General features: G+C 45.2%; 1 protein-coding gene across 1 annotated transcript; it reads left to right on the top strand.

The window, feature by feature from the left end:
• The first annotated feature begins 1,932 nt into the window (after positions 1-1,932).
• LOC106571027 (uncharacterized) lies at positions 1,933-22,669 on the top strand. Its single transcript, XM_082961989.1, has 3 exons — positions 1,933-1,937; positions 2,240-5,097; positions 21,456-22,669. The coding sequence occupies exons 1-2, from the start codon at positions 1,933-1,935 to the stop codon at positions 3,264-3,266; spliced, it is 1,032 nt and encodes a 343-aa protein (XP_082818115.1). The 3' UTR covers positions 3,267-5,097; positions 21,456-22,669.
• The last annotated feature ends 886 nt before the right edge of the window (positions 22,670-23,555 follow it).

Genomic DNA, 23,555 nt, shown 5'->3' with positions numbered 1-23,555 from the left:
ACACCTCTCTCTGTTCTAAAACACATCTCTCTGTTCTAAAACACACCTCTCTGTTCTAAAACACATCTCTCTGTTCTAAAACACATCTCTCTGTTCTAAAACACATCTCTCTGTTCTAAAACACATCTCTCTGTTCTAAAACACATCTCTCTGTTCTAAAACACACCTCTCTCTGTTCTAAAACACATCTCTCTCTGTTCTAAAACACATCTCTCTGTTCTAAAACACATCTCTCTGTTCTAAAACACATCTCTCTGTTCTAAAACACATCTCTCTGTTCTAAAACACATCTCTCTGTTCAAAAACACATCTCTCTGTTCAAAAACACATCTCTCTGTTCTAAAACACATCTCTCTGTTCTAAAACACATCTCTCCGTTCTAAAACACACCTCTCTCTGTTCTAAAACACATCTCTCTGTTCTAAAACACATCTCTCTCTGTTCTAAAACACATCTCTCTCTGTTCTAAAACACATCTCTCTGTTCTAAAACACATCTCTCTGTTCAAAAACACATCTCTCTCTGTTCAAAAACACATCTCTCTCTGTTCAAAAACACATCTCTCTGTTCTAAAACACATCTCTCTGTTCTAAAACACATCTCTCTGTTCTAAAACACATCTCTCTGTTCTAAAACACACCTCTCTCTGTTCTAAAACACATCTCTCTCCGTTCTAAAACACATCTCTCTCCGTTCTAAAACACATCTCTCTCCGTTCTAAAACACATCTCTCTGTTCTAAAACACATCTCTCTGTTCTAAAACACATCTCTCTGTTCTAAAACACATCTCTCTGTTCAAAAACACATCTCTCTGTTCTAAAACACATCTCTCTGTTCTAAAACACATCTCTCTGTTCTAAAACACACCTCTCTCTGTTCTAAAACACATCTCTCTTCTCTGGCAGGAGAGAGCCAATTAGAGGTACTTATACTCAAGAGATATGATCTTTTTAATCCTCTGATCTCTGTGCTCAGAACAGGCTCTTAAACGGACACGTGTGGTGAAGAAGTGGTCAAGTTGTTTGACCTACTTCTATAGTGTTTAATCTGCAACCTCAGTTAAACTTATTGAAGAAAAAAACAACAACCTCTCCGATGATAACAGACCAGAATCCATACTACGGGTTATATATCCGTTTTCTAAGGTAACTGTTGGTTATTATGAGGGCTCGGGACAAGGCTAAATCTTCTTTCGTAGGATGTTGTTTTTTTTAGCCACTGGAGGTTGGTGGCACCTTAATTTGAGGAGGACGGGCTCGTGGTAACAGCTGGAGCGGAATCAGTGGAATGGAATCAAACACATGGTTTCCATGGTTTCCCCGGGTGTTGGATGTCGTTCCATTTTCTTCCGTTCCCGGCTACTATCACGAGCTGTCCTCCTCTCAGCAGCCTCCTGTGTTTTAGGCATGTATGTAACATACGGTACATACTGCACCAATGTTGCATAACCATGATACTCTGACTCTCTCACATAACCATGCTACTCTGAATCTCTCACATAACCATGATACTCTGAATCTCTCACATAACCATGATACTCTGAATCTCTCACATAACCATGATAGACTGAATCTCTCACATAACCATGATAGACTGAGTCTCTCACAAAGCTATTCTTTCATCTCAGTCCCATGATGTTGATGCTGGCTAAAGACATCTATTTATCCCCCACACCCCCCCAACCTCCCCTTTGGAATTTCCCTTTAAGATCAGATCTATTTCATACCCAGCTCAGCGTGATAGCTCGAGCAGCAGGCCCGATCGCACCTCATGACGTTTAACCACAACACCACTCGTTCTCACGCTGTCTCTCCGCTATAATGAGGATCTCTGCACAATTGTCGCTTCCCTTCTATGTTAAAGACACGTAGTTCTGTTTCACACCTTCACATCGTCAGCTGTCCAGACATGGTGTACTGTGGGTAGTAGACATGGGGTATTGTAGGTAGGTTGACTCGGTGTCGTGCTTCTACATCTGCATTGCGTGCTGTTTTGTTTTGGGGGGGGGGGTTAGGCTGGGTTTCTGTATAAGCACTTGGTGATATCTGGCTTTATAAATACATTTGATTGTGTTGATTGAATGTATTGTGGGTAGACATGGTACAGAGTGGCCCAGCGTCGTCTGGGTTTTGGCCGGTGTAGGCCGTCATTGTAGACAGACTGGCCTAGTTAAATAAAAGTGAACTATTTTGGGTAGACATGGTACAGTGTGGCCCAGCGTCATCCATATAAATAAAGGTTAACTATTCAGTGTCTGTCTGTCCACTGTCTCTCTGTCCAGTGTCTGTCTGTCCAGTGTCTGTCTGTCTGTCCAGTGTCTGTCTGTCTGTCCAGTGTCTGTCTGTCTGTCCAGTATCTGTCTGTTCAGTGTCTGTCTGTCCAGTGTCTGTCTGTCTGTCCAGTGTCTGCCTGTTCAGTATCTGTCTGTCTGTTCAGTGTCTGTCTGTCCAGTGTCTGTCTGTCTGTCCAGTGTCTGTCTGTTCAGTGTCTGTCTGTCCAGTGTCTGTCTGTCTGTCCAGTGTCTGCCTGTTCAGTGTCTGTCTGTCTGTCCAGTGTCTGTCTGTCCAGTGTCTGTCTATTCAGTGTCTGTCTGTCTGTTCAGTGTCTGTCTGTCTGTCTAGTGTCTGTCTGTTCAGTGTCTGTCTGTCCAGTGTCTGTCTGTCTGTTCAGTGTCTGTCTGTCCAGTGTCTGTCTGTCTGTCCAGTGTCTGCCTGTTCAGTGTCTGTCTGTCTGTCCAGTGTCTGTCTGTCCAGTGTCTGTCTGTTCAGTGTCTGTCTGTCTGTTCAGTGTCTGTCTGTCTGTCTGTCCAGTGTCTGTCTGTTCAGTGTCTGTCTGTCCAGTGTCTGCCTGTCTGCCAGTGTCTGCCTGTTCAGTGTCTGTCTGTCTGTTCAGTGTCTGTCTGTCTGTCCAGTGTCTGTCTGTCCAGTGTCTGTCTGTCTGTTCAGTGTCTGTCTGTCCAGTGTCTGTCTGTCTGTCCAGTGTCTGTCTGTTCAGTGTCTGTCTGTCTGTCTGTCCAGTGTCTGTCTGTTCAGTGTCTGTCTGTCTGTCTGTCTGTCTGTCTGTCTGTCTGTCTGTCTGTCTGTCTGTCTGTCTGTCTGTCTGTCTGTCTGTCTGTCTGTCTGTCTGTCTGTCCAGTGTCTGTCTGTCCAGTGTCTGTCTGTCTGTTCAGTGTCTGTCTGTTCAGTGTCTGTCTGTCTGTTCAGTGTCTGTCTGTCTGTCTGTCCAGTGTCTGTCTGTCTGTCCAGAGAGGGGAGGTCTAACCTGACACCACAGACAGACGGAAAGAGAGGGGAGGTCTAACCTGACACCACAGACAGATAGAGAGGGGAGGTCTAACTTGACACAACAGACAGATAGAGTGGACAGCTAGAGAAGGGAGGTCTAACTTGACACCACAGACAGACGGAAAGAGAGGGGAGGTCTAACCTGACACCACAGACAGATAGAGAGGGGAGGTCTAACCTGACACCACAGACAGACAGAAAGAGAGGGGAGGTCTGACCTGACACCACAGACAGATAGAGAGGGGAGGTCTAACCTGACCCCACAGACAGATGGAAAGAGAGGGGAGGTCTAACCTGACACCACAGACAGACGGAATGAGAGGGGAGGTCTGACCTGACACCACAGACAGATAGAGAGGGGAGGTCTAACCTGACACCACAGACAGACGGAAAGAGAGGGGAGGTCTGACCTGACACCACAGACAGATAGAGAGGGGAGGTCTAACCTGACCCCACAGACAGATGGAAAGAGAGGGGAGGTCTAACCTGACACCACAGACAGACAGAAAGAGAGAGAGGGGAGGTCTAACTTGACACCACAGACAGACGGAAAGAGAGGGGAGGTCTAACTTGACACCACAGACAGACAGAAAAAGAGCGGAGGTCTAACCTGACACTACAGACAGACGGAAAGACAGGGGAGGTCTAACCTGACACCACAGACAGAAAGAGAGGGGAGGTCTAACCTTACACCACAGACAGACGGAAAGAGAGGGGAGGTCTAACCTGACACCACAGACAGAGAGACAGAGAGAGAGGGGAGGTCTAACTTGACACCACAGACAGACAGAAAGAGAGGGGAGGTCTAACCTGACACCACAGACAGACGGAAAGAGAGAGAGGGGAGGTCTAACTTGACACCACAGACAGACAGAAAGAGAGGGGAGGTCTAACCTGACACCACAGACAGACAGAAAGAGAGAGAGGGGAGGTCTAACTTGACACCACAGACAGACAGAAAGAGAGGGGAGGTCTAACCTGACACCACAGACAGACAGAAAGAGACGGAGGTCTGACTTGACACCACAGACAGACGGAAAAAGAGGGGAGGTCTAACTTGACACCACAGACAGACGGAAAGACAGGGGAGGTCTAACCTGACACCACAGACAGACAGAAAGAGAGAGAAGGGAGATCTAACTTGACACCACAGACAGACAGAAAGAGAGAGGAGGTCTAACCTGACACCACAGACAGAAAGAGAGGGGAGGTCTAACCTGACACCACAGACAGACGGAAAGAGAGGGGAGGCCTGACCTGATACCGCAGACAGACAGAAAGAGAGGGGAGGTCTAACCTGACACCACAGACAGAAAGAGAGGGGAGGTCTAACCTGACACCACAGACAGACGGAAACAGGGGGGGGCCTGACCTGATACTGCAGACAGACAGAAAGAGAGGGGAGGTCTAACCTGACACCGCAGACAGACAGAAAGAGAGGGGAGGTCTAACCTGACACCACAGACAGACAGAAAGAGAGAGAGGGGAGGTCTAACTTGACACCACAGACAGACAGAAAGAGAGGGGAGGTCTAACCTGACCACAGACAGACGGAAAGAGAGGGGAGGTCTAACCTGACACCACAGACAGACGGAAAGAGAGGGGAGGTCTAACCCAACACCACTTTCAGACAGAAAGGTTGAAAAGTCCTGAATCAAGAAAAACAGCAAAATAAAACCCCTTCTGGGTCCCACAAGGTCAACCACCACCCCTCCACGTCTCTTCACACATACCTCAGCATCAGCATAGCAGTTGGAGTCCAGACCCGGCGGATGCTGATGAAGCTATGCATACCATCACCAAGTGTTTGTGGTATGTACAGTTCATTTGTTACAGCCTTATTCTAAAATTGATTAAATCGTTTTTTTCCTCGTCAATCTACAAACAATACCCCATAATGACATCACAATACCCCATAATGACATCACAATACCCCATAATGACATCACAATACCCCATAATGACATCACAATACCCAATAATGACATCACAATACCCCATAATGACAAAGCAAAAACAGTTTTTTTAGACATTTTCACTGAGGAGTGGCTTCCGTCTGGCCACGCTACCATAAAGGCCTGATTGGTGTTGTACTGCAGAGATGGTTGTCCTTCTGGAAGGTTCCCCCATCTCCACAGAGGAACCCTGGAGCTCTGTCAGAGTGACCATCAGGTTCTTGTTCACCTCCCTGACCAAGGCCCTTCTCCCCCGATTGCTCAGTTTGGCCAGGCAGCCAGCTTTAGGAAGAGTCTTGGTGGTTCCAAACTTCTTCCATTTAAGAATGATGGAGGCCACTGTGTTCTTGAGGACCTTCAATAATGCAGAAATGTTTTGGTGCCCTTCCCCAGATCTGTGCCTCGACACAATCCTGTCTCGGAGCTCTACGGACAATTCCTTCGACCTCATGGCTTGGTTTTTGCTCTGACATGTACTGTCAACTGTGGGACCTTATATAGACAGGTGTGTGCCTTTCCAAATCATGTCCAACCAATTGAATTTACCACAGGTGGACTCCAATCAAGTTGTAGAAACATCTCAAGGATGATCAATGGAAACAGGATTCACCTGAGCTCAATTTCGATTCACATAAGCCAAGGGTCTGAATACTTATGTAAATAAGTTTTTCAGTTTTTTTTGTTTTAATACATTTGCAAACATTTCTAAAAACCTGTTTTCACTTTGTCATTATGGGGTATTGTGTGTAGATAAATGTTTTATTTAAATAGGCAAGTCAGTTAAAAATCTAATTCTTATTTACAATGACGGTCTACACCGGACAAACCCTGGCCAATTGCGCGCCGCCCTATGGGACTCCCAATCACAGCCGGATGTGATACAGCCTGGATTCAAACCAGGGACTGTAGTGATACCTCTTGGACTGCGATGCAGTGCCTTAGACTACAGCGCCACTCAGGAGCTGAGGGGAAACATTTACTTCATCCATTTTAAAGTCAAGGGGTCTGAATACTTTCTGAATGCACTGTGTATCTCATATACACTCTATGCATGATAATACTTGAACACATACCTCTCCACTGTTGACAGACTGTAAGATTAGATATTGTGTGTGTACTCTCTGTCATACACATACCTCTTGACCAGTGAGGGACTGTAGAGTATGGCTGCTGTAACACTAGCTAGAGATTCTCTCTCACACACACACACACACACACACACACACACACACACACACACACACACACACACACACACACACACACACACACACACACACACACACACACACACACACACACACACACACACCACAGGAGGGGAAACCAGAGGAACACAACAGTCAGGGAAGTTTCCTTGCTGCCCTACAGTCAGTCAGTCAGTCCATTATGCTGTGGGTGAGGTTAACAACATGTCTCTGTAGTTTCCTTGCTGCCCTACAGTCAGTCAGTCAGTCCATTATGCTGTGGGTGAGGTTAACAACATGTCTCTATAGTTTCCTTGCTGCCCTACAGTCAGTCAGTCAGTCCATTATGCTGTGGGTAAGGTTAACAACAAGTCTCTATAGTTTCCTTGCTGCCCTACAGTCAGTCAGTCCATTATGCTGTGGGTGAGGTTAACAACATGTCTCTATAGTTTCCTTGCTGCCCTACAGTCAGTCAGTCAGTCCATTATGCTGTGGGTGAGGTTAACAACATGTCTCTATAGTTTCCTTGCTGCCCTACAGTCAGTCAGTCAGTCCATTATGCTGTGGGTGAGGTTAACAACATGTCTCTATAGTTTCCTTGCTGCCCTACAGTCAGTCAGCCAGTCCATTATGCTGTGGGTAAGGTTAACAACATGTCTCTATAGTTTCCTTGCTGCCCTACGGTCAGTCAGTCCATTATGCTGTGGGTGAGGTTAACAACATGTCTCTATAGTTTCCTTGCTGCCCTACAGTCAGTCAGTCAGTCCATTATGCTGTGGGTGAGGTTAACAACATGTCTCTATAGTTTCCTTGCTGCCCTACAGTCAGTCAGTCAGTCCATTATGCTGTGGATGAGGTTAACAACATGTCTCTATGGTTTCCTTGCTGCCCTACAGTCAGTCAGTCAGTCCATTATGCTGTGGGTGAGGTTAACAACATGTCTCTATGGTTTCATTGCTGCCCTACAGTCAGTCAGTCAGTCCATTATGCTGTGGGTAAGGTTAACAACATGTCTCTATGGTTTCCTTGCTGCCCTACAGTCAGTCAGTCAGTCCATTATGCTGTGGGTGAGGTTAACAACATGTCTCTATAGTTTCCTTGCTGCCCTACAGTCAGTCAGTCAGTCCATTATGCTGTGGGTAAGGTTAACAACATGTCTCTATAGTTTCCTTGCTGCCCTACAGTCAGTCAGCCAGTCCATTATGCTGTGGGTAAGGTTAACAACATGTCTCTATAGTTTCATTGCTGCCCTACAGTCAGTCAGTCAGTCCACTATGCTGTGGGTGAGGTTAACAACATGTCTCTATAGTTTCCTTGCTGCCCTACAGTCAGTCAGCCAGTCCATTATGCTGTGGGTAAGGTTAACAACATGTCTCTATAGTTTCATTGCTGCCCTACAGTCAGTCAGTCAGTCCACTATGCTGTGGGTGAGGTTAACAACATGTCTCTATAGTTTCCTTGCTGCCCTACAGTCAGTCAGTCCATTATGCTGTGGGTGAGGTTAACAACATGTCTCTGTAGTTTCCTTGCTGCCCTACAGTCAGTCAGTCCATTATGCTGTGGGTGAGGTTAACAACATGTCTCTATAGTTTCCTTGCTGCCCTACAGTCAGTCAGTCAGTCCATTATGCTGTGGGTGAGGTTAACAACATGTCTCTATGGTTTCCTTGCTGCCCTACAGTCAGTCAGTCCATTATGCTGTGGGTAAGGTTAACAACATGTCTCTATAGTTTCCTTGCTGCCCTACAGTCAGTCAGTCCATTATGCTGTGGGTGAGGTTAACAACATGTCTCTATAGTTTCCTTGCTGCCCTAAAGTCAGTCAGTCAGTCCATTATGCTGTGGGTGAGGTTAACAACATGCCTCTATAGTGTCCTTGCTGCCCTACAGTCAGTCAGCCAGTCCATTATGCTGTGGGTGAGGTTAACAACATGTCTCTATGGTTTCCTTGCTGCCCTACAGTCAGTCAGCCAGTCCATTATGCTGTGGGTGAGGTTAACAACATGTCTCTATAGTTTCCTTGCTGCCCTACAGTCAGTCAGTCAGTCCATTATGCTGTGGGTGAGGTTAACAACATGTCTCTATAGTTTCCTTGCTGCCCTACAGTCAGTCAGTCAGTCCATTATGCTGTGGGTAAGGTTAACAACATGCCTCTGTGCTATTCTTGGAGGACCGTGACCTGGAAAAACAGGATGTCCCGCTCTGTTGGCGTTGCTGCTGGTATGTCTGTATGTGAGGAGATGGTTTCAGAGGCAGTCATGCAATTCAACATGCAACATTTTACACAGTAATAATTAGGACATTTATTTATTGAGAGTAATTCTCTCTCTCCCGCAGTGAGATTTGGAGTGAGGGAAACTATTTTTCCCCCAGTGGGGCCTCTGTCTCATCTAGAGGGAGGTCAAAAGGTCATTGGGGTCAAGCTGGAGGTCGTTGCCGGCGCAATTGATAGCTCCAGTATCTTAGCATCAATCGATCAATCAATCAATCACATGTATTTATAAAGCCCTTTTTACATCAGCAGATGTCATATTGCGCTTATGCAGAAACCCAGCCTAAAACCCCAAACAGCAAGCAATGCAGATGTAGATGTATCACTGAAGGTCCCAAGTGGTACAGTGGTCTAAGACACAGCATCTCAGTGTACGAACGCGTCACTGCAATACCTGGTTCGAATCCAGGGACGCATCACATCTGGCTGTGATTGGGAGCTCTCATAGGGTGATGCACAACTGGCCCAGGTATAAGAATTTGTTCTTAACGGACTTGCCAAGTTAAAATATAAAAAATGCTCATAACAATAAGAGAACCAAAGCAGTTTTTCTTTTCACATCCTCTCCTTTTTCAAATCCTTCCTTATAACCTTCTCTATTTCTTCCTTTTGTTTCTGGATACACAACTTTCTTTCTTTCTGTCTGGTCTGTCTGGTCTGTCTGGTCTGTCTTGTCTGTCTTGTCTGTCTTGACTGTCTTGACTGTCTTTCAATTCAACGGGCTTGACTGGCATGGGAAACATATGTTTACATTGTCAAAGCAAGTGAAATAAACAACATTTCACTCATAATTACAGTAAACATTGCACTCATAATTACAGTAAACATTGCACTCATAATTACAGCAAACAGTGCACTCATAATTACAGCAAACAGTGCACTCATAACGGTTTCAAAAGGATAAAGACATTTCAAATGTTTTATTGTCAGCCACGTACAGTGTTTTTTAACAACGTGCAAATAAACGTAAACGGATAAAGATTAGTTGTATTTACAATGTTGTTTGTGCTCCCTGGTTGCCCAGTTTTAATGGTAACAGGTCACACATCTTGCTGCTGTGATTGCACATTGTGGTATTTCGCCAAACAGATATGGGAGTTCATCAATATTTGATTTTCAAAATCTTTGTGGGTCTGTCTCTATGGTCATACATTTGGGAGGAGGTTAGGAAATGCAGCTCAGCTTTCACCTCATTTTGTGGGCAATGTGCACAGAGCCTTTCTTCTCTTGAGAAGCTGGGTCTTCCTAGGGAAACCTCTCTCAATAGCAAGGCTATGCTCACTGAGACTGTACTTGGTCAAGAATTGTTAAGTTACAGTGGTCAGATATTGTGCATTTTCTGCACATTTTAGTCATTTAGCAGAAACTCTCAACAGAGCAACTTAGAGTAGTGAGTGTATACAGTTTCATACTGGTCCCCCTGTGGGAATCGAACCCACAAGACTGTCGTTACAAGCATCACACTCTACCAACAGAGCCACAGGGGAACCACGTTTAGGGATAGATAGCGTTTCAGTTTGCTCAGTGTTTTTTTGGGGGTAAATCTTTTCCACTGTGTCAAATAGTTCTCTTTTTTGTTTTCTCATCATTTCGTTGGATCTAATTAAATCAAATCAAATGCTATTGGTCACATACACAGGGTTAGCAGATGTTAATGCGAGTGTAGCGAAATGCTTGTGTTCCTAGTTCCCGACAGTGCAGCAATATCTAACATGTAATCTAACAACTTCCACAACAACTACCTAATACACACATCTAAGTAAAGGGATGGAATAAGAATATATAAATATACATATATGGATGAGCGATGGCCGAGCTGCATAGGTAAGATGCAATAGATGGTATAAAATACAGTATATACGTATGAGATGACTAATGCAAGATATGTAAACATTATTAAAGTGACTAGTGATCCATTTATTAAAGTGGCCAATGATTTCAAGTCTGTATGTTGGCAGCAGCCTCTCTGTGTTAGTGGTGGCTGTTTAACAGTCTGATTGCCTTGACGTAGAGATGTTGTTGCTGTCCTCGGGCTCTGCATGCATTGTTTGTGGCTTCGAGTTGTACACGAAGGCTGTTTCTGCATGCAGTCTCAACTCCCTCCCTCCCTCCCTCCCTCCCTCCTCAATCCTTCCTCGGTCATGTCTCGTGTTACCCGGGCTGTGAGTTACACTGTCAGCTCTGTGTATGAACCAGGATTCCCCACAGAGACCCAGCTGGTGCCCCCGGGCCATAGGAGTGTGAATGTACTGTGTGTGTATTGTGTGTGCGTGTAAGTGTCTGTTTACGTGCCCCTCAGACCTAACGATGCCCCCCCCCCTCCATACCTAACTCCCCTCTTTCAGCTGACACTGGAAATTAAACCCCTCTTATTCTGTCATCTCAAAGTCATACTGGAACTCTGACCTACTCTATAGCAACCATAGTATCACTGTAACCTACTCTATAGCAACCATAGTATCACTGTAACCTATAGCAACCATAGTATCACTGTAACCTATAGCAACCGTAGTATCACTGTAACCTATAGCAACCATAGTATCACTGTAACCTATAGCAACCGTAGTATCACTGTAACCTATAGCAACCGCAGTATCACTGTAACCTATAGCAACCGTAGTATCACTGTAACCTATAGCAACCGTAGTATCACTGTAACATATAGCAACCGTAGTATCACTGTAACCTATAGCAACCGTAGTATCACTGTAACCTATAGCAACCGTAGTATCAATGTAACCTATAGCAACCATAGTATCACTGTAACCTATAGCAACCGTAGTATCACTGTAACCTATAGCAACCGCAGTATCACTGTAACCTATAGCAACCGTAGTATCACTGTAACCTATAGCAACCGTAGTATCACTGTAACATATAGCAACCGTAGTATCACTGTAACCTATAGCAACCGTAGTATCACTGTAACCTATAGCAACCGTAGTATCAATGTAACCTATAGCAACCATAGTATCAATGTACCTACAGTATAACAATCAATAGTATCACTGTAACCTATAGCAGCCATAGTATCACTGTAACCTATAGCAACCATAGTATCACTGTATCCTATAGCAACCATAGTATCACTGTAACCTATAGCAACCATAGTATCACTGTAACCTATAGCAACCATAGTATCACTGTAACCTATAGCAACCATAGTATCACTGTAACCTATAGCAACCATAGTATCACTGTAACCTATAGCAACCGTAGTATCACTGTAACCTATAGCAACCGTAGTATCACTGTAACATATAGCAACCGTAGTATCACTGTAACATATAGCAACCGTAGTATCACTGTAACCTATAGCAACCATAGTATCACTGTAACCTATAGCAACCGTAGTATCAATGTAACCTATAGCAACCATAGTATCAATGTACCTACAGTATAACAATCAATAGTATCACTGTAACCTATAGCAGCCATAGTATCACTGTAACCTATAGCAACCATAGTATCACTGTATCCTATAGCAACCATAGTATCACTGTAACCTATAGCAACCATAGTATCACTGTAACCTATAGCAACCATAGTATCAATGTAACCTATAGCAACCATAGTATCACTGTAATGTACTGTATAGCAACCATAGTATCACTGTAACCTATAGCAACCATAGTATCACTGTACCGACAGTATAACAATCAATAGTATTAATGTAACCTATAGCAACCATAGTATCACTGTAACCTATAGCAACCGTAGTATCACTGTAACCTATAGCAACCGTAATATCACTGTAACCTATAGCAACCATAGTATCACTGTAACCTATAGCAACCATAGTATCACTGTACCTACAGTATAACAATCAATAGTATCACTGTAACCTATAGCAACCGTAGTATCACTGTAACCTATAGCAACCGTAGTATCAATGTAACCTATAGCAACCGTAGTATCAATGTAACCTATAGCAACCATAGTATCACTGTAACCTATAGCAACCATAGTATCACTGTAACCTATAGCAACCATAGTATCACTGTAACCTATAGCAACCGTAGTATCACTGTAACCTATAGCAACTATAGTATCACTGTAACCTATAGCAACCGTAGTATCACTGTAACCTATAGCAACCGTAGTATCACTGTAACCTATAGCAACCACAGTATCACTGTAACCTATAGCAACCACAGTATCACTGTAACCTATAGCAACCATAGTATCACTGTAACCTATAGCAACCGTAGTATCACTGTAACCTATAGCAACCGTAGTATCACTGTAACCTATAGCAACCGCAGTATCACTGTAACCTATAGCAACCGCAGTATCACTGTAACCTATAGCAACCGTAGTATCACTGTAACCTATAGCAACCGTAGTATCAATGTAACCTATAGCAACCGTAGTATCACTGTAACCTATAGCAACCGTAGTATCAATGTAACCTATAGCAACCATAGTATCACTGTACCTACAGTATAACAATCAATAGTATCACTGTAACCTATAGCAACCATAGTATCACTGTAACCTATAGCAACCTTAGTATCACTGTATCCTATAGCAACCATAGTATCACTGTAACCTATAGCAACCATAGTATCACTGTAACCTATAGCAACCATAGTATCAATGTAACCTATAGCAACCATAGTATCACTGTAATGTACTGTATAGCAACCATAGTATCACTGTAACCTATAGCAACCGTAGTATCACTGTAACCTATAGCAACCATAGTATCACTGTAACCTATAGCAACCATAGTATCACTGTAACCTATAGCAACCATAGTATCATTGTAACCTATAGCAACCATAGTATCACTGTAACCTATAGCAACCATAGTATCACTGTAACTACAGTATAACAATCAATAGTATCACTGTAACCTATAGCAACCGTAGTATCACTGTAACCTATAGCAACCGTAGTATCACTGTATCCTATAGCAACCATAGTATCACTGTAACCTATAGCAACCATAGTATCACTGTAACCTATAGCAACCATAGTATCAATGTAACCTATAGCAACCATAGTATCACTGTAATGTACTGTATAGCAACCATAGTATCACTGTAACCTATAACAACCATAGTATCACTGTACCTACAGTATAACAATCAATAGTATCAATGTAACCTATAGCAACCATAGTATCATTGTAACCTATAGCAACCACAGCAAGCCCTGGTTGTTACCCAGCAGTAAGGTAATAGAACTATGAGCCCTGGTTGAAGGTAATGCACTATACTAGTATAGGATATCATTTGGGATGGACACCAAGATTTCCTCTGTGGACAGTGACGTCATAGCTTTTAGTGTTTGATAAGAGTGAAATGAAAACTCCCCTGTGTGTTCCCTGTGTGTTCCCTGTGTGTTCCCTGTGTGTTTCCTATTCCCTGTGTGTTCCCTGTGTGTTCCCTGTGTGTTCCCTGTGTGTTCCCTGTGTGTTTCCTGTGTGTTTCCTATTCCCTGTGTGTTCCCTGTGTGTTCCCTGTGTGTTCCCTGTGTGTTTCCTATTCCCTGTGTGTTCCCTGTGTGTTCCCTGTGTGTTCCCTGTGTGTTTCCTATTCCCTATGTGTTCCCTGTGTGTTCCCTGTGTGTTCCCTGTAGGTTCCCTGTGTGTTCCCTGTGTGTTCCCTGTGTGTTTCCTATTCCCTGTGTGTTCCCTGTGTGTTCCCTATTCCCTGTGTGTTCCCTATTCCCTGTGTGGTCCCTGTGTGTTCCCTGTGTGTTCCCTGTGTGTTCCCTATTCCCTGTGTGTTCCCTGTGTGTTCCCTGTGTGTTTCCTATTCCCTGTGTGTTCCCTATTCCCTGTGTGGTCCCTGTGTGTTCCCTGTGTGTTCCCTGTGTGTTCCCTGTGTGTTTCCTATTCATTGTGTGTTCCCTGTGTGTTCCCTGTGTGTTTCCTATTCCCTGTGTGTTCCCTGTGTGTTCCCTGTGTGTTTCCTATTCCCTGTGTGTTCCCTATTCCCTGTGTGGTCCCTGTGTGTTCCCTGTGTGTTTCATATTCCCTGTGTGTTCCCTGTGTGTTTCCTATTCCCTGTGTGTTCCCTGTGTGTTTTCTATTCCCTTCGTGTTCCCTGTGTGTTCCGTGTGTTTCCTATTCCCTGTGTGTTCCCTGTGTGTTTCCTGTGTGTTTCCTATTCCCTGTGTGTTCCCTGTGTGTTTCCTATTCCCTGTGTGTTCCCTGTGTGTTTCCTGTGTGTTTCCTATTCCCTGTGTGTTCCCTGTGTGTTTCCTATTCCCTATGTGTTCCCTGTGTGTTTCCTATTCCCTTCGTGTTTCCTGTGTGTTCCCTGTGTGTTTCCTATTCCCTATGTGTTCCCTGTGTGTTTCCTATTCCCTTCGTGTTCCCTGTGTGTTCCCTGTGTGTTTCCTATTCCCTGTGTGTTCCCTGTGTGTTCCCTGTGTGTTTCCTGTGTGTTTCCTGTGTTTCCTACTCCCTGTGAGTTTCCTACTCCCTGTGTGTTTCCTACTCCCTGTGTGTTTCCTACTCCCTGTGTGTAATTTCTCCCTGTGTATTCCCTGTGTGGTCCCTGTGTGTGTACTGCTTCCCTTTTGGCCTACTGTAATCGTCTCCGGAGCCACGGCCTCCCTCTCTCCCTCCCTGCTCCCTCCCTCCCTGCTCCCTCCCTCCCCCCTCCCTCCCTCCCTCCCTCCCCCCTCCCTCCCTCCCTCCCTCCCTCCCCCCTCCCTCCCCCCCCCCCCCCCCACTGCTCCCTTCCTCCCTCCCTCCCTCCCTCCCTCCCTGTACGTCCGGGACATCCACTCATCACACTCTGTGATGTGTTATTCCATTGAGCCAATATATAGATCTAAAGTCCAGATGCTGTTCTGTTTTGTTCTCACCCCTAAAGACGGGCCAGTCCACTGTGTCTAGCCCTGACAGATAACAGAGCCTAGGACAAAAAAAACTGCAATGTGAATTTCAACACTGACATAGAGGGGTTTTCAGTTCACTGCCCAAGTTAATCAATCAGCACTATGCACCAAAGGTAACCAATACTGGTTTTTGGTGTGACTGACTACAACTCAGAGTTTTAGTTACTGCCGTTTTCAGTAACGGTCTGGTTAGGTTATATTTTGCGTGTTAGATCATTTTTTATTGGAGGTGAAGACACAAGAGCTTAATAAAATCTGTTAGTTGTCTTTGACAACATATGAATTTGTCAGGTTTGTAATATTTATTTACCAACATCATGTACAGCAGGATGAAGCTTTTCATGTTGTGTTACAGTTACAAATTGATGTCCATGGTCATACCGCCCTCTGTCATTGTCACAACGTCCACAGAAGGGGGCGCCACTCCCCGGTCGGGCGGTGCTCGGCGGTCGTCGTCGCCGGCCTACTAGCTGCCACCGATCTATGTTTCAGTGTCTGTTAGTTATGTCTGTTTAGGTCCACACCTGTTTTGTGTTAGTCAAATAGTGGGGTATTTAGTTTGTCTGTTTCGTTTGTGGATTTGTGCGGGATTGTTTATGTGTCATTCCTTTTGGGCACGTAGGGGTTTATATTGCATTTTCCTATTTACGCTGCGTGTTTTAAGCATTAGGGTTGCCGGGCTGCGTCCCGTCCTTTAGTATTTTTGGAGCTGTTCTCCTCCTGTATTATTGTGCACCCTGTCTTGTTGCGGCATTTTTTTTCAATAATTATTAAACGTTTGTTTCACGGACCTCAGTCTCCTGCACCTGACTTCACCCCTCCTGCTATCCAAGTGTTTCGTGACAGTCATTCCCTCCAGACTAGTGGCCTTTGGGTCATCAACAAGTCAATCTTCAACCGATCGCTGCCCGCACCTGCCCGCCCATCCAGCATCACTACTCTGGACGGTTCTGACTTAGAATATGTGGACAACTATAAATACCTGGGTGTCTGGTTAGACTGTAAACTCTCCTTCCAGACTCACATTAAACATCTCCAATTCAAAATGAAATCTAGAATCGGCTTCCTATTTCGCAACAAAGCATCCTTCACTCATGCTGCCAAACATACCCTCGTAAAACTGACCATCCTACCGATCCTCGGCTTCGGCAATGTCATTTACAAAATACTCCAACACTCTACTCAACAAATTGGATGCAGTCTATCACAGTGCCATCCGTTTTGTCACCAAAGCCCCATATACTACCCACCACTGCGACCTGTATGCTCTCGTTGGCTGGCCCTTGCTTCATACTCGTCGCCAAACCCACTGGCTCCAGGTCATCTACAAGTCTCTGCTAGGTAAAGCCCCGCCTTATCTCAGCTCACTGGTCACCATAGCAGCAACCACCCGTAGCACGCGCTCCAGCAGGTATATCTTTCTGGTCTCCCCCAAAGCCAATTCTTCCTTTGGCCGCCTCTCCTTCCAGTTCTCTGCTGCCAATGACTAGAACGAACTGCAAAAATCTCTGAAGCTGGAGACTCATATCTCCCTCACTAACTTTAAGCACCAGCTGTCAGAGCAGCTCACAGATCACTGCACCTGTACATAGCTCATCTGTAAATAGCCCATCCAATCTACCTCATCCCCATACTGTATTTATTTATTTATTTTGCTCCTTTGCATCCCAGTATCTCTACTTGCACGTTCATCTTCGGCACATCCTACCATTCCAGTGTTTAATTGCTATATTGTAATTATTTCGCCAGTATGGCCTATTTATTGCCTTACCTCTCTTATCCTACCTCATTTGCTCACACTGCATATAGACTTTTTCTACTGTATTATTGATTTTATGTTTGTTTATTCCATGTGTAACTCTGTGTTCTTGTTTGTGTCGAACTGCTTTGCTTTATCTTGGCCAGGTCGCAGTTGCAAATGAGAACTTGTTCTCAACTAGCCTACCTGGTTAAATAAAGGTGAAATAAAAAAAACAGGGAACCAACACGGTGTCAGAGATCTAAACGATTCAAGAGTCAACAAGGAACCAACATGGTGTTAGAGATCTAAACGATTCAAGAGTCAACAAGGAACCAACATGGTGTTAGAGATCTAAACGATTCAAGAGTCAACAAGGAACCAACATGGTGTTAGATATCTAAACGATTCAAGAGTCAACAATGAACCAACATGGTGTTAGATATCTAAGCGATTCAAGCTTATTTACTCTATCTCTGTCTTTGATTCATTGTGGGGAATGTCCAAGCCCAGGGGGGCACAAGCATGACGTAGAGTCTGAGTAATAAAAGTGGCACATGACAATGAAAAGATGAGTCCCCTCTCTGTCTTCCTGCTCTCCCCTCTCGGTCTTCCTGCTCTCTCCCTTCTCTCTCCCCTCTCTGTCTCCCTGCTCTCTCCCCTCTCTGTCTCCCTGCTCTCTCCCCTCTCTGTCTCCCTGCTCTCTCCCCTCTCTGTCTCCCTGCTCTCTCCCCTCTCTGTCTCCCTGCTCTCTCCCCTCTCTGTCTCCCTGCTCTCTCCCCTCTCTGTCTCCCTGCTCTCTCCCCTCTCTGTCTCCCTGCTCTCTCCCCTCTCTGTCTCCCTTCTCTCTCCCCTCTCTGTCTCCCTGCTCTCTCCCCTCTCTGTCTCCCTGCTCTCTCCCCTCTCTGTCTCCCTGCTCTCTCCCCTCTCTGTCTCCCTGCTCTCTCCCCTCTCTGTCTCCCTGCTCTCTCCCCTCTCTGTCTCCCTGCTCTCTCCCCTCTCTGTCTTCCTGCTCTCTCCCCTCTGTCTCCCTGCTCTCTCCCCTCTCTGTCTCCCTGCTCTCTCCCCTCTCTGTCTCCCTGCTCTCTCCCCTCTCTGTCTCCCTGCTCTCTCCCCTCTCTGTCTTCCTGCTCTCTCCCCTCTGTCTCCCTGCTCTCTCCCCTCTCTGTCTCCCTGCTCTCTCCCCTCTCTGTCTCCCTGCTCTCTCCCCTCTCTGTCTTCCTGCTCTCTCCCCTCTCTGTCTCCCTTCTCTCTCCCCTCTCTGTCTCCCTTCTCTCTCCCCTCTCTGTCTCCCTGCTCTCTCCCCTCTCTGTCTCCCTGCTCTCTCCCCTCTCTGTCTCCCTGCTCTCTCCCCTCTCTGTCTCCCTGCTCTCTCCCCTCTCTGTCTCCCTGCTCTCTCCCCTCTCTGTCTCCCTGCTCTCTCCCCTCTCTGTCTCCCTGCTCTCTCCCCTCTCTGTCTCCCTGCTCTCTCCCCCCTCTGTCTCCCTGCTCTCTCCCCTCTCTGTCTCCCTGCTCTCTCCCCTCTCTGTCTCCCTGCTCTCTCCCTGCTCTCTCCTCTCTGTCTCCCTGCTCTCCCCTCTCTCTCCCTCTCCCATAATTCTCTACCTATGACCCAGGACAGATAATAAAACCACTTAGGGAGTGAACATGATTTATAATAAGGGTTACATGGAGAAAATCGGACCGCTCTGAAATGAAAATGGATGGCCCTCCCTTCAGCAAAATATATTTGACCTAAACCCTCCCTGAACGCTTAAAAAAAAAGAAAAAAAGTGACTCTCCCCTATAGCCAAAATAATAATAAAAACAAAATGGATAGCAGAGAACATGTCTACCCTTTACCCTCACCTCTTTGACAGACCAGTACCTTAGATATGCAGTTTTAGAAACTGTTCTTCGTCCTGTCAGCATTACATGGTAACACAGGAATTTTGATAGCGCACAGGGCTGCGGGCCAGAAGGTTGTGGGTTCACAGATCACCGTGGACAAGAGCATGGGGTGGAAAGATCTCCTTTCATAGTAAAAGCATTGAATGAATCTAAAATAATTAATCTATCATCGTATTTGCAGGTCCGAGAACAAATAGCCTTTTATAAACACCTCATGCAATACTACGTAATATTAAAATAATATTTTTTACTACTACACATTCAGTATTACTGACATGACAAGCTAAGAATGGACATAGCGATAGGCCTATGTGTTCACATCTTCATATTTATCCAATGCCAAATCAGTGTGTCTTGATTGCAACGAAACTGTCCCTGTTTGCAAATAATTAAATCTGAGACATCAATAGGAATCTTAACATATGTACATTCAAAAGTTAGGTCTACCTTCTCACCCCAGACAGAGTAGGCCTACCTTTCCACCCCAGACAGAGTAGACCTACCTTTCCACCCCAGACAGAGTAGACCTACCTTTCCACCCCAGACAGAGTAGGGCCTACCTTTGCACCCCAGACAGAGTAGGGCCTACCTTTCCACCCCAGACATAGTGGGCCTACCTTTCCACCCCAGACAGAGTAGGCCTACCTTTCCACCCCAGACAGAGTAGACCTACCTTTCCACTCCAGACAGAGTATACCTACCCCTCCACCCCTGCTGGCTACTCTTCTTCCATGGCTTAACCCAACGAGAGAAGCTCACAAGTGTTTCCCTTAAAGCTGTCTGAGTTTAAACATCTTCTATTGCACAGAAAGTGATTAGCTTAATCAGTTGATAGTGACAGAATTAGATTACTTCCCAAGCAAAGTCAATGTTTTGTCTTCTTGGCTATAGAAGGTTGTAGCTCAGCCTCTGAATGTCAAAGCAATGAAACAATGACACCCCCATATGCATCGGAGTCAAGACTTTCCCAGGTATTTTACACCTTGTTTCTAGCATAAAACATGTCGGACCAAATCACTCAACATTAGCACAAATTTCCCCATCAAGGATTACAACATTACAAATCTTTTCTGAGATGTGAGATAATTAACTTGCTATCTGTAGTATCGTATAGCTTTGGAATCGAAACATTGGAAACTTTCGAGGGAAATAGGCACGTTTCTCGATATATAAACTGATTTTGAGAAGGGATTGCGTAACACAGCGTGACAACGTGAACGCGATTGATTGACAGTCTGCTTGGTGTGGCGTTATACGTTCCTTCATTCATTGGTTTCCTATCTCCTTTCTATACTATCTCTGGCAATGGCAACATGCAATGCATCCTGGACTAAAGAGGCAGACCAGTAAGAGAAATGTGTTAGACCCTCCGTTAAGTCCTTACGTTAAGTACACATTTTTTAAACAGTATTACATAAGTGCTGTAAGGCGTGGGTGTTGGTAGATGAGAAATCAAATGCAGGAAAACAGCGATTCGGTGTATTGGCTTTAATAGGCTTCCAAACCAAACGACAGCCAACTCAAACGGCGCACAGAGCGCACTACAAACCAAAGTGCCCCAAACACACGGGACAAAACACAGCTTGCGCAAACATACGCACCACTGAAAAATGTGCAACAAACCGCGTGTAATCACGCACAGCATACAATGGAAAAATAATCCCGCACACAGAGCAGGCGGGCCTGCTGGCTAATAAAGCCAGCTAATTAGCCCAACTAAGAACAGATGCACCTAATAACGAAAAGGGGGGAAAACAAAAAGGAATCAGTGGCAGCTAGTACGCCGGTGACGACGACCGCCGAGCACCACCCGAGCAGGAGGGGGCGCCGCCTTCGGTAGAAGTCGTGACAAGTGCCTTGTTGAAAATTTGATGCATGTTTTGGAATATTTGTATTCTGTACAGGCTTCCTTATTTTTAGGTGTCACGTCCTGACCAGTAAAAGGGGTTGTTTGTTATTGTAGTTTGGTCAGCGCGTGGCAGGGGGTGTTTGTTTGGTGTGTTTCGTTTTTTTTGGGGCAATGTTCTATGTTAGTATATTTCTATGTCTGTGTCTATTTAGTCTATTTCTATGTTCAGGGTTTTTGGGGTTGGCCTTCAATTAGAAGCAGCTGTTCTTTGTTGCTTCTAATTGGAGGCTATATATAAGTAAGGGGTTTTTGTCACTGTGTTGGTGGGTAGTTGTTTCCTGTTCCGTGTATGGCGTTTAGCCTTACAGGACTGTCTTTGTTGTTTATTTTGTAAAAGTATTTTGTTTGTGTTTCTCCTTCTAGTAGAAGAAGATGAGTATACACATTCCTGCTGCATTTTGGTCCACTCAATACGACAAACGTTACAGAACTACCCACCAACAACGGACCAAGCAGCGGAGGAAGGAGCAGCAAGAGGAGTATAAGGAGTCATGGACTTGGGAGGAGATATTAGCTGGAGAAGGACCATGGAGGAAGACTGGAGAGGACCGGGAACGCTATGCGGGAACACGGCTGGCAAGGAAGCCTGAGAGGCAGCCCCCCAAAAATGTTTGGGGGGGGGGCACACGGGAAGATTGGCTAGGTCAGGCATTAGACCTGAGCCAACTCCCTGTGCTTATTATGGGGAGCGTTTGGCGGTGAGAACGCCAGTATATGCGGAAGTGCGCACGATCTCGCCCATGCGCACGCACAGTCCGGTGCGAGTAATACCAGCCCCCGTAAGTGCCGTGCTAGAGTGGGCATCCAAGCTGGGGTCATATTTTGCTAATGTGCCTGAAAGTATTAATGTTGGACTAGGTCTATAACACTGTATAAATGCTGGACTAGGTCTGTAACACTGTATTAATGCTGCACTGGGCCAGTAACACTGTATTAATGCTGGGCTGGGTCTGTAACACTGTATTAATGCTGGACTAGGTCTATAACACTGTATTAATGCTGGACTAGGTCTATAACACTGTATTAATGCTGAACTAGGTCTATAACACTGTATTAATGCTGAACTGGGCCAGTAACACTGTATTAATGCTGGACTAGGTCTATAACACTGTATTAATGCTGGACTAGGTCTATAACACTGTATTAATGCTGGACTAGGTCTATAACACTGTATTAATGCTGAACTAGGTCTATAACACTGTATTAATGCTGAACTGGGCCAGTAACACTGTATTAAAGCTGGACTGGGTCAGTAGCACTGTATTAATGCTGTACTGTTTTCACTTTGTTAATGTGTCTGTACTAGGCCAGCAGGGGCCATGTGAGTGCCATTGTCTGGGTCTGTGTGGAGGCAGGGTGTGGGAGATGGAGAATTGATGAGCCTAGTGGGTTAATGTGTTGGGTATTGAAGTTGCAAGATCGGTGAAGAACAGGAATATTGCCTGAGATGGGCATAAAGCACCGTAGAGGTTGGATTACTCAATTGGTTAATCCAAAAACATAATGTCTCAAATAGAAACCTTCTGCCAATAACCAGGTGAGATTTTTACAGGAATTTATTGATCCTATCTCTGGTTTCTGTCTGTGATCTTAATTTATCAGGACTGGCTCATCAGACAGTAAAACGCTCACAACACACTTCTGTCTGGGTCAGCTCACTCTTCCTGGGTGGCGGAGTCTAACCCTGAACAAACCCCTCCATGAATCTTCACCGGCAATGGACGATCCATGTTTGTCTCAAACGACTACAAAAGCACAATTGGGCTACACTAAGAGGTCAATACAACTTCATGTATACCTTTTAGGGGTATTTGAGAAAGATGTTACCAGGGACACCAATGTGATCCAAGGAAATGCTAATCAACGCTACATTTAATATGTGGTCAAGCAAATCCACGTCAACAACACAGCTTTTTGTTTCAGTATCAAGTCATGCAGCGATCAAGGAAGGTTATGTTAACCAGAGTTGGGTACTACAGTTTAAGGGGTAAGGTTTTTTTCTGTCCCTTGAGCTGCATCCGTAACAAAATTGAGCGAGCTGTTCGTTCTTAGAATTTGAACACAGTTGAATTGGTTCGGCCATTTGGGCATCAACTCTGGGAGTCAGCTTTAGCTCGTCTCTTCCTGACACATGGAAACAACACATAGTGTAACTATCGTCACCATGTCCAGTGGAACTGCGAGAATGACTAGAGACGCTCCCCTGTCCCGGCCCACATCTGGAACCCATCTGACAGCCAGCTTGTTGTTCCAGACTGAGGTGGGAGGTGGTGCAGGTGTAGGGGTGTTTCTCTCTGACCTCCAGACCTCTTCCTCAGATGGTACGCCCAAGTCTCCATTGGACAGCCAAGAATTTCCTCAAAAAGTGTATGCAAACGGAAGTTAAGCGTTCACAAAAAAAGCCTCTTGTTTTGTGTCCTGAAGTGCTGAAGTATCCTGAGGTATCCTGAGGTGCTGAGGTAT

Source organism: Salmo salar, chromosome 15 (assembly GCF_965601325.2).
Source record: "Salmo salar chromosome 15, fSalSal1, whole genome shotgun sequence".
Taxonomy (NCBI): Eukaryota; Metazoa; Chordata; class Actinopteri; order Salmoniformes; family Salmonidae; genus Salmo; species Salmo salar.
This window is presented reverse-complemented; position numbering and strand designations above follow the sequence as displayed.